This window comes from Calonectris borealis, chromosome 7 (genome assembly GCF_964195595.1).
Source record: "Calonectris borealis chromosome 7, bCalBor7.hap1.2, whole genome shotgun sequence".
Classification (NCBI taxonomy): Eukaryota; Metazoa; Chordata; class Aves; order Procellariiformes; family Procellariidae; genus Calonectris; species Calonectris borealis.
Window position 1 is genome coordinate 34,553,634 of NC_134318.1, and position 12,460 is coordinate 34,566,093.

Sequence of the window (12,460 nt, forward strand, 5' to 3'; positions counted from 1 at the left end):
ATGGATGAATTCTTCAGACACTTATTGTTGTCTAAGCATACCATCAAACAAGAAAGAATCCCAGTACAAGCCCAGCACTCACTGAAATCCATGAACACTCCCATCTATATCCACAATCAGGCTCACTATGGACAGTTTTGGTAAGAAGATAAATAATTCTGAGATTATTTATGTGCTTAAAGTCAGACAAATATTTCACTGCTTTCTGGATCAAGCCACAGCGTTCAAAATGCACTGAACAGTTACAATTCTTATAGACAATGAACAAATTATGTGATTCTTAGCATATCCCAAGACCAAGTGGGAACCATTCCCCAACCAAAAAAGTCCAACTTGAAATTCCATAAACTCGTTCATCCTTTAGACTTTCAGGAAAACAGTAAATTGAAAATAATCACTGAATTTTGTATCTCTAACAAATTTAATTTACTTCTGTACAAAGACCACTACTAATTCTCAGTTAGACCTGCCTCTGAGTGATACTTTTACAGAGCAAAATAGTCTATGCTAGGCAACAGTGGTATGCAGCAGGGGATTGTGCAAGAATGCACAGTCTTCTTTTATTGTCAAATTAATGTTACTGTAAAGAATGTAAAAGAATGGTAAGAATATCATGATTATATCAAAATATCTGGAAAGGGGGAGAGAAGGTCCTAAGTTTTAAATAGTAAGCTATTCCACAGTTAGTCCACAACTAAGTGCATCTTCCATGAAGAATTCCTCATTGTTAGGAAATCAATTCCAAAATGCCCACATCTTCTTTCTTGTACTTACATCACTCTGTAGCGATGCCGCATGGACTGAATGAGCAATATGAATATCACCATCCAGGCCACATGATCCAACCATCTGTCCTCTCATTTTCTGAAATGCCTCCTTATACTTGTGCTAAAAAGGAAATAAGAATAGAAATGTGAATAGAAGTGAAGAGAAGTAAGTATTTGTCAGATTGTTAAAACCTGAATAAAAGGGTTTTCATATTACAGAAAGAGAGCTATGGACAATAAATTCTGGCTATATTCAATATGATAATAAATCTGAATGAACCTTTACTGGATGCTAGGAAGACCCCGCCTGTGCAAACATTTTAATTTTTTATCCTATTTAGAGAAAAACACAAAAAAATACACCAATGAACACTTACAAATAGCTTGGGTTAGTTATCTGCTATTACACAGGTGGTGGAAGACAAGAACTTGGTGCAGGTGCTCAGAATCAAACTCTAAGGAGCCTCTCTCCATCAGCTCTCTAGCAAAGTCACAACAACTACTCTCCTACGCTTGAAATTAATCTGTATATCTCTACAACCTGTAAAGGACACCCAAGATAAACCCTAAAGGGTAGAACTTCCTTAATAAGCTCTCTCTTCCAAAGCTTGCCTAGCTAACAGTGGGTGACAGCTCCTGAACAATTCCTATGATTGCCCAGTCACTACAGCAGGTAAATTGGTCAACTTTGCTAATGGCTCTTTGCTTTCACAAACCTTCCTTTGCTTAGTTACCAATAATACTTCATTGTGTCTGCACCTCCAAAAGCACAACTAAGTAGACTGAGGCCAGATGTCTCCCAGATGTAGAGTTGGCTGGACATGCTGTTTCCATCAAGAGTCACTCAGCAAAGCAGAAATAGTCTGGAGTGACTGACATGTCCTACTGGACAATATCAGCAGTAAGTTCACGTACATCACTTATGATTTCACCCGAAGCCTTTGCTGCCTGGAAGGGAATGGCATCTAGTTTCAGTTGATAGCCACCGTCTTTCATCTTTCCCCAGGACTCCTTATAGCGACTCTAGAAAATATGGAACAGGAATAAAGCAGAGTTTCTGTTCAGAGGGTTGACACTGCAGCATTATCGCTATCCTAGCAATGTTACCACATTAGTTTCATTCTATTCTAACAGAAAGGGCTAACATAAATGAAACTATCAATATACAACAGGAATAATCACATGACAAATGTCCATTATAAAAATATATTTGTTTGTTCATTCTTAATCTTTCTAACTTAGGAGAAGTTTGATAAGAAGCTTGATTTCTCATATTACTTCAGAAACATTTAGACCATAGAATGATCATATACTGGGGAAAGGAAAGAAATTTAGTATGATTTCCTGTGTAGGACAAACAGCAAAGCACTATGAACTTTTTAACTTTCCTTTAAAGTATTAAAGGTCAGATTTATACCTCACTGATATTCATAGCATTTAATTTGGCCTGAAGGATTTCAGGAAGATCTGTTGTTGGGGTGTACTGATGCTTTACACTCTCTCCATGCTCCTTGTACAGCCTCTGCAAATAGAGACAAATTTCAGTAGCAAGTACTCACTACACATTCAATCACTAGTTCAGACAAAAACATTGACAAATAGGTTTATGGAAAGCAAAGACTACAGAAAAGTGACAGCAGCATTAATAAATACAGGCAATTGTATCAGTCAAAAAGGATTCAAAAAGCTTTGGGAGTCTGATACACCTATCAGCTAGAGTATGCTAGAGAAGAACTCCTTGAAGTTTTCAGTGTGTAAATCAATGTATGTGAAAATTCAGATATTTTAATATTAATTTGATAAGACTTCCAACACATGTGAATAGGGAGAGGGAGAATAAACAGCATTTATTAAGGATGTGCAGCCATGAGTGGCCCACCAACACTTTGAAATTCCACAGAAATCTGGGGAGTTGAAGCTCCCCAAACACGTCTTTCCAAAGTTGTTCATTTTTAGCAGATAAATATGATGGCAATTATCTGTGCAATTACTCCAAATTTATTTCCAGAGCTAGTTGCAAGGGGGTACAGTCAATGGAAAGAGTTTAAGAAAAACCTCAGAAGGTGACTGATGTCTAGGTAAAACAGATGTCTAGGATGGGGTACTCATATCAATCCTTAGAGGAAGAATATAGGGTTGGCCCAGGATTAGCTAATTTTTGGATATCTTATCTGCAGACAGATAAGAGGAGTTCTATGCGGTTAACTGGAACGTCCCCTACAATGGCTATGCAGAATTCACCTCTTTCACATTATTTTTCTTTCCTGGTTTAGTTTCTTCTTACATTGACACCATAATTTTCAGATGAGTACAGATAGCCACCATTTTTTTTGGCCTTACATATGACCCATGTCTTGACCACCTGACTTGCTTTTCCGAGGCTATTATTTCTGTGTGAGCGTTTGAGACCTTCTAAATTAGAATGAACCTCTCCATTTCACCCTGCTGCCGCTTTCTTTAGCAAGTAGGCCCACTTGTATTGCAGCTCCATAAGAGGAAAATTAATGAGAACTCCATGTGTGAAGAAGTAGAGCAGCAGACTGATTTTGACTGTGGCTTAGTGGAACAAAATGACTTATATTTATCCTGCCTGAGATGTAAGCCTTTTGGATCTTATTAATTAAACCAAAGGCATAGACACTATAAGTATTACAATAGCATGTGTTTTACATGAAGTCTTTCATCTTCTTCTTCACTTTAAAAATATCTATTTTCACAATAAAACATCCTCTCATGTTTGAAACTTGTCTTTTTTGAGTGACTTTTGCTTATTACTCACTTCTGTATTATCCCAGTTAAGTCTACAATATTTTTAAATCGCTCTTCTATTAAAAATAAACATGTTTAAACACCAAACAGCCTCAATTCTTCCCTTTAAGGTTTCCCCTCCTGGATTTCTCTTTCAGCAGGATGACAGCTTGAAATAATTTATTTTTTCTTCCTTGTCATGCTGCCTTGCATTTTGTTTCCAAAGAACATGCAGAAACTGAAATTTGAAAGATCTGTTTGAAAAGGGGAAAGAGCCCCAAATGTGTTCTTCTCCAATGAGTCTCAAAAGGCCAAAAGTCTCTGAAGGACAAAGGTCAGTCTTACTCCTAAATTTTACTTCTGAAAAAAAAATTGGACAGAAAGCCCTTTTTACATGAAACTCCCATTCACTTCAGTGGGATCTCTATGACTTCTCATTCCAAGTTAGAAACATGCTCTTTGTGAGATGCACCACACCAGAACACAGAAGTTTCATGGTTCCCAAGGATAATCTCAGAGAAAGAAAGAGAGAGAAAGCCAGTGCTTCAATCAGGTCGTTCAAAGAGGATACCACTCTTATAATCATAATGTATATACATTATAACTTACATCCACAGCCTGGTTATAACTAATTCTAGCCTGGATCATCTCAGGAGTGTCTTTAATACTGGTAAACTTCAAAGCATATGGATGCTGACGGTACTTCTTCTGTTGAGCAGAAAAAGATCAAAGCTGTGAATTTTGTGCTGCTCTTTCATGCTATTTGAAAGAGAAAAATCATAGGTTGCTGGAGATTAGAGTGAATTTGTGAACATAATTATTATTCCTCTTTCCTCATCTTTATGTCCTAGGTACTTTCAGATTAATATTTGTTTCAATTTAACAATAACCTTTTGCCAATTAATATTAAAGTATTTCTCCCTAAATATAAGGAAAACATTTCAAAATCAGATTCTGCTTACCTAAATACTCCAGAACTCAGGATTTTAAAATATTTTTCAGATTACTTCAAATACAGTATGACTGATTATATTTTTCATTTATAGTTTCTTTAAGCAAAAAATTATACACAGTTGTAGTGTGTTAATAATGCTAACTATTTAACTTATTGTTCAAGGTTTAGGTTTCCTCCTAACACCTATAGGAAATCCATGCAGCCATTAACACTGTGCCTAATTGTTATGGTCTATCTTCTAGATAATGATATTAATTCTGTTTGCTTGAAAGGACCCATAGTAGCTTCTGAGAGATCTTGTTATAAATACATAATTAAGATGAAGGCTGTTTGATGGCAAAATGACACTTTTTCCATATGGCCAGGTCACTAAAAGCTTCCCTTCCTGCATGAGTTGTCCTATACCCATCAATACTCTTATCTCTTCTCCAAGTAGTGCATACTAAATTTTCCCTATGCCTGTGATGAACTCCCAAGTCAATAAGCATGTTCATGGCTCTTCTGGAAATTGTTTGTATCTCAGTGTTGAGGTCTAAAGGCATGTCATTCTCCTTTAAATTGAGCTACGATGCACAGAAGTTTATTTGAGGCAACATCTTGATTCTCTGGGGGTTCAAAACACCAATGTAAAATACATTAACTCTTTTAAGGTATTACAAGCTTATGAGCAATGTTTTGGTTTCAGAAAGAAATCCCTTAAAAATGAGCAATCTTACTAAGTTTAACTGGGGACAAAAGTGGTTTACGCTTTGTCCTGATCAACTGTAGACACAAATAAGGGTTGACCAGAACATCTCTACACAAAATTCCTAGAAATGATATTCTGGCGATTGCTTTTTAGCAGTATTACAAGGGCTAGTCACTATGTGTATGTAAGAAGGGAGGAGGCTCATAGCCACCTAAAATTATTTAGTACTCACAAAAAGTTTGAGATGAACAACCTAGCAGGTCAAATTTCTACTCGGCAGTTTTCACTATTATAACATCAAAATGGTATACCTATACAGATTCACAGTTACTATTCCAGCTGGCATTGCTCTTTATGAAGCTACCTTGCTTTACACTAGCTGAGGATCTAGTTTATTGTGTCTAAAAAAATCATCCTTCTTCATTGTAGATAATTACATGGGAAAAAATAGTGTTAGCAATCAGGCAGACGTGAAAGGATGACCATATTTTTCTGAAACACTACACCAGTGGTTATGCTGTTATTCTCACTGAGTGAATGGACAGATGATTCCTGCATCAGCATGGTTATCTAAAAAATCACAGGATTCAGTCTCCTACTGCAGCAGATTTGGCCAGTAGGACTCCCTCTGAAATAACAGAAACAGAATACTATGATCCTTTTAACCATTTCCACCACAACCTTCTTTGAAGGCCTCATGGGGCTGGCACAAAGGATTCTAGAGTTCACCTTTTCCTGTTAGTGATATTGGTTATAGGGAGAAATAAGGATGAAAACTACTTGGGCCGATAGATAGCTACAGACAGAGATATCTATGTGAATTTCAATAGCTAAAATGACTATATATGAAAAAGGAGCAAGAAGGAATGTGTATCTGTTACAAAAGAAGGTTCTGGGTCCAATGACTGCATCTTTTCATCATCTCTCCTGTTTTGCTTCATTAAAAAGGTAGGCTAGTGGGTAGCAATTGAGCACTGTTTGATTGCCATTATTATTCATAATATCATTTGTCACCTACTTTGTTTTTGCAAAGGCTATATGGACTCCTACTGGTGTGTGTTTGGTATCTGGTTTCCCTCTAATTACCAGTCCTATCCCTGGTTTTGAGGGCTTTCATGTGGTATGCCTTTTTCTTTCCCCTTTGAGTGGAAATTATTTTAATTTTATACAGACATTTTGCACGTATTATGCAGCAAATTCTATTACATGCTGTCACGAAATCTCACCTCACTAATGAGTTCTCCTGCCTTCTTAGCCTGCTCCACATTTAATGACCCAGTGGCTATCCATCCAGCTCCTTTCATCCAGTTCAAATCTGCTCTGTATCGGTTCTGACAAAAAAAAAAAGTCCTATTGTTGGTTCATACACTTAAAATGCCATTAAAGGATTCAGACATCTCAGGAACAACAACCAAGTCAAATCAGTGCCTGCTTTTGTTTTATTCACTATTGCACAGTTGCAAGGAAAGCAAAAAAATTACAGAATGAAATAGAAGTATCAGGACTCACCAGCACTTGTGCAATAGGCTTTGCAAGGTAATTTTTAGAAGTGGTATACACCTTACTGTCATTTGGAATTTTTACTCTAACATAGCAAAAATTTCAGTTTTATTGTACATAGTGCACTGTTTAAAAGATCATTAATGATTTCCAATGATAAGAAATTGATACTTAGCATTTCCCAACCCCTACCTTTTTGCTATACTGGCGGGAAAGCATTTTGTTTTGTTTTTTCCATGTGTCTTTAAGGAGCAATAGTACAGGAGTACTTCTCACTTTCCTCATAAAATCTCTCCTACCAACAGTCTACTGAATTCCAAAAGCTTATACAAGCACTACAGCTGGGTTTCTCAAAGAAGCCAGAAGGGTTTCAGCACTAATACCTCAACAAGACCTGTACACGTATCTATCAGTCTCCTTGAAAAGTTCTGACTTAAAACCTCAGAATGGAAACTCTAACTTATAGTAACCATTTACAGTATCAGACAGTTCATCTGATGGTTACAGCTCAGCATGTGGTCTCCATATCGAATTTTATCACTGATTTTATCACCATAAATTATGTAACCTCCCTGTACATTAGGTAAAAAAAAAAATGTACATCATATATGAATCCTAGTGTTTTATTAACATTTGAAGTAGGCTTTGAAGAAGCCATGCTCATAAACAGGATTGTAACACTCCTCAAAAACACTGCACACCTTAAATATATCTCTTGAGCAAATAAGTGGTTAATATTACTGTTTTAATATTAACTGAAAAATTAGGTGCATAAATATGTCATGGCATTAAAAGCATAAACATCTGAAGAAACTCAGCCCTAAGTGTCTGAAGGGGTTGAATGAAAGGGTATTGAAATACATTAAGCTCTGGACTTACATCACTTTGCAATCCGTAGGCCCACTTGGCCCATGACATTTTCATGTCAGTAGGCAGGGCTGTGTAGTGATGGAGAGCTGTCTTGTATCCTATATCTGTGGCCAAATTCTGAGCCTTTTTGGCATGGACAAGGTTAACCATATCCATGGAGACCTGGAACTGATTCTTTGTGTCCTCAAATGCCTTCTTGTACTCCAGATCACTCTGCAACTTTGACATTTGAAGGGAATGAGCCATCTGCGAATCTTCCTCCACAGCTTTTACTCCAATCAGCTTACCCTTCATCTTCTCATAACCTTCCTTATATTTAATCTGTGAAGAAAAAAAATAGACCATGAGTAAATGATCTAAGCTGCCAAACTGACAGCTCTGCTAGTAGTAAAGCAGTGGTCTATTAATCAGTGTTGTGACCTGCTTGGTCCTCGATACAAGCAAGCAAGAAGTCCGTTTGCAAAACAGAACTGGAATGCCTTAGAAATTAGTAACTGTTTATAACGAATAAACCCTTTCTCAACAATAATATTCACAAAAAGCTGTAAGAAATCTTTTCTTTTTGGTTCTCTTTAGAAAAACAACATTCTTTAAGCACTGAGGTCAGAAGGTTCTTTCAGGAATTTTCTGACCAGGCATAGATGTATTAAGTTATGATGCTTCACAGGAGATTTCCACTTCATTTTGAGTTCTAAAATTCACCCTCGGGTCAAAATCAGAATAGGAAAACACAGTCAGCATGTGGGGAAAAACTCTGAATTGCTCAAAGCAAACCTTCTGACTTATGCCAGTCACACAGGCAACTCCTCCATTCCTCCTTAGCCTGAATCGAGCGAGGGTGGCTCAGGGCACTGAGACATATGTGACACACCCCCAACACTCTGGTAGCAACCTAGACTGTCAGCAGTCCTAAGAATAAAGAAGGCTGATGGAGTCCATACTCACATCACTTGCCAGATCCCTCTTTGCCTTAGCTGTCAAGAATGACAAAGCATCCAGACGAAGCACAAATCCTTTTTCCTTCTGCTTCTCCCAGCTACTCTTGTACAGTTTCTAAAAAGATGACAATAACACAGTCTCTTTATTACTATCAATATATTCTATTTGTTTTATAGTCACAGTGAAAGCTCTCAAGTAACATCAGACCAGCGTACACTCCATGCCCAGCAACCATATGTCTAAGGATCAGATCCTGGTGTCTTCGCTTACATACTGTAACTGTGGATACTGTAACCCCATTATCTCACTGGTTCCAGTGAAACTGTCAGCGTGCCACACATCTGGAAGCATGTGGAAAATACATAGCTTCAAACACTAAAAGTGACTAGTCTTCAGAACAGCAGATGTGACTAGTATTTAACTAAGAGCAAGTAACTAAATTTAGATATAAAGTTTTTACATTTAAAATATTTGGACCTTCTCACAGAAACTAACTTTTACCTACAGAACAAATATTTCAACAGGAGCTGTAACTATTCACAGGAGTGAAGGAATCCAAACTTCTGTGTCACAGTACCTCACTGACATTGGCAGCATTTGCTTTGGCCAGTATGAAGACAGGATCATCTTTGCTGATGGTGTACTGATGGAGAAACTGCTCTTTTCCTGACCTGTAGGCAACCTGTCCACAGAAAGCAAAGCATGGTTAACATGCAGTAGTCCATGTTTAATATTGAAGGAATACTGATTAAAACACCCCAAATATTCAAGGATTTGTTAGGGTTAATTTATTTGGTGAGTTAGTCTTTAGCATCGTGACTTTTTTTGCCAAATCTGAATTTAAAAGCTGATCCACATAGTCAGGTCAACCAAATTACTCGTGGTTAAATTTCAGGGAAGCAGTGAAACAACATACATATCAGGATACTTTAATTCTTTTTCTTAAAGTTATCTACTTAACTGGCTATAAAGCTAACATTAGTTCATATTCAGTACAAAATGTATGCAAGAATGTATTTCATCCAATATTAAACTGCAGCTACTTTTTAGGTGGAATGAAAGTTTTTAATAGGACACAGAAATAGTGAATTTTAGGCATGAAATGATGAAAACTAAGCAATTGAATCTGCAAAGAAAATTTGTGACCTAAATGCAATTGCTGACTTAATACTCCAGTGAGGACTAACATTCCAACTTTAAATCAAAATATCAAGAACCTTTTATGATCCAAGTAGCAAACATCTCCATTTTATATCCCAGGGCAACGTCAACAGAGAAATGAACTGCTCTGTTTCAGAAGCCCATAAGGCTGTTGGAGGAACTGTTGAAAAGCTATGAAAAGATGTCCCATTTCACAAAGTGTTACATTTCTTACATCTCACAGAAAAAGAAAAAAAAAAATGTCCCTACTATAAAGCTCAAAATCCATGGTTACTATTCTGACTTCAACACACATACAGAAAGGCAGCATAGTCCAGTACATAGGAGATAAGTAACGGGAGTCAGGAGACCAGCGTTCTCCTCTGATTCAGTCTGGTGTCATCTTTGAGACACACAACACTCATCCAAGTAAGTGCCAGGGTTTTTATTGATGCAGAGGGGCAAAAAAAGGACATATGGTAGCTGTCTGAAAAAGACCAATCAAAAAGCAATAATGCTTTGTTCACATAACAACTGAGAAGCTGACAGTATCTTCAGTTCAAGGCACAACATATTAAAACTAATTAAAAAAAAAACTTGGCAAGTCACTACTGTTCCAAAATTAGTTGGTCAGCAATTTTAACAACAGGTTCTTCTTCTTTTGGAAACTTAAAAGTGAGTTGCTGTCAGCTAAGTCCTGCCAAGGAGTTCTGAAATACCCTCTGCCGAGGTTGCCCAGCCCCAAGCAAGAATAGGGAGCATTCTGAAGGCACCCAGTTTGGGAAAATATGCCTATTTTATCATTTTGCTAAAAGTACCTTAACAGCAACAGCTGAAGAACGTGTGGTCCTACAAGGCTAACATAGCTTTAAGTAGTCTGACAGGGCCGTCAGTGGAGAGAAACACAGAATGGGGTGGATGTATATCAATCTCTGTGCTAATGTCTACCTTGCTTTGAAGCCTGAGGATCAGCTAGGAATACTGTGCTTCCTCACTTTTACTACCTCATGGATAACCAATTTTCGTGCAGATGACATTAATATCTCAGGAATACTCGGGTATCCTCTCATGAACGCATTTCAGCCATATTTGAATCCAGCCTGCACCACCCACAAGCTTGTTGCCAAGACTGTCTTCCAGAGGCATCCCCCCTCCTCTCTCTCTCTCTGGCCTTTGACATTATTTACGAGAAGCCTTACTTGTCTATTTCCATTTCCATTGGGGTTTGCTTTTTTGTTGTTGTTCTAGTTCAGAGAATTCAATGACAGAATTCATCAAATAAACAAATAAAAACCCTTAGAAATTAATCTCAAGAAATTTCGTATATTGAAATGTTTCATGACTGGATCCTCTTCCACCACCTCCCCTGCCCCCCACTCTACATCTCTCAGGAATAACCACATTATGAGTAAACCACTTGCAAAGAGACAAATTCAGTCAAGGACTCACATCACTTTGCAGTTCCTGGCTTTTCTTGGCATGTTTGATCTGAGAACTGTCAGCCACACTGGTGAACTTCAGAGCATCAGCCTTCTGTCTGTACTTTTTCTAGATCAAATTAAAGCATGTTACACAAAAGTCGCTACAATATTTACCTTCTCCAAAAATGTTGTGCTTTCAAAAAGTACATAACTGATAGAGCCAGAAGTCCCCTGTAAATTTCCAAGACAATTTTAGCACAGGTATCAGCAAAATAAGCTTCTAAATACTCCCCAGTGCCAGTATTTTCTGCTGGGAGGACCCCAGTGGCGAGGAGGGTAGTGCAAGAGTATGCCAAATGCATTGCTGCTGACACGGCAAGCAGGGATACTCTTTGGTGCCAAATGTACTAGCTACATATCTTACAAGATCTAGGTTGCACACCAACCGATGAGTGTCCTTCACAAACTGGGCCCAAGAGAGCTCATGAGCTACACAGTCAGTATCACTATCTCATTTTCTTACATGATACTTCTCAAGCATGTGCACGTGTTGTTCAAATCACTGAACGTGTGTTACTGAGATATTTTTAAATTATTAAGACATTTCTAAATTATCAATTAAATTAGAATGGGCAACTTCAGTGTCCTGAAAGCAACTTTAATTCAAGATCTTCCCCACCATCTCTCAGTTCTTTTGAAAGGAGAGCTCAGCATGGCCACTGCAGTCAAGCCTTTCTGGGAGCAACAGCGATGAGAGCCCTCTGCAAGGCTCAAGTCTTGGATGTGGGAAGAAACATCGTGCTCCATTCATCCTCTGGTACTAGTACTTCTATAAAATCTATTTGAAAGGACAAATTTGCATAGAGACTAACATTTCTAGTCTGGTAGATAAGACTTTTCTTACTTTTATTCCATCTTACTTTTTACCTTACATCTGAAACACACCGAAGTGAATGGGAAACTTCCATTGACTTCATCAGGCTTTGGATCAGGCCTGTTTTGAATCAATGTCACTGCCTGAGCCTTTTGCATCACTCATTGGAGAGCAAGCCAAGCATCTCTCTCTATCTTTGAGACAGTACAAGGAAATGCAGCACCCTATTTCAAGACAACAGTATGATAGAGGAGACCAGGCACGCTTCTTATGTACCTCAGTCAAATTCTTATTCTAACAGTTCGACCATGAAGTGGGGCATTCCACCTAAAAAAGGTGTAAATGCATTTTCTCATTATCTGGCATTTCAGGAGAGAAATCCTTCTGTTTGAACTGATGGGTGAACAGATCAGTTTACACTGTGTCTCTGCCAGGGGAACACAAAACAGAAGTTAAAAAAGCATGCAGCACTTCAAAGAGGTGCTCATCGCTTTATTTTAGGAACCTGGAAGGGAGGGAGGCAGATTAAAACCAGCATGTTTTGTCACATTGTATGGA

General features: G+C 37.9%; 1 protein-coding gene across 2 annotated transcripts in view; it reads right to left on the bottom strand.

Annotated features, from left to right (window-relative positions):
• NRAP (nebulin related anchoring protein) overlaps nt 1-12,460 on the bottom strand; it is a 55,238-nt gene that overhangs the window by 16,353 nt on the left and 26,425 nt on the right. For both annotated transcript variants that reach the window (XM_075155098.1, XM_075155097.1), the window contains exons 21-29: nt 11,057-11,155; nt 9,045-9,149; nt 8,474-8,581; nt 7,538-7,849; nt 6,385-6,489; nt 4,125-4,223; nt 2,185-2,289; nt 1,683-1,790; nt 775-888 (exon numbers count right to left, since the gene is read on the bottom strand). In XM_075155098.1, coding sequence (XP_075011199.1) covers nt 775-888; nt 1,683-1,790; nt 2,185-2,289; nt 4,125-4,223; nt 6,385-6,489; nt 7,538-7,849; nt 8,474-8,581; nt 9,045-9,149; nt 11,057-11,155 — 1,155 coding nt within the window. The remainder of the gene's footprint in view (nt 1-774; nt 889-1,682; nt 1,791-2,184; nt 2,290-4,124; nt 4,224-6,384; nt 6,490-7,537; nt 7,850-8,473; nt 8,582-9,044; nt 9,150-11,056; nt 11,156-12,460) is intronic.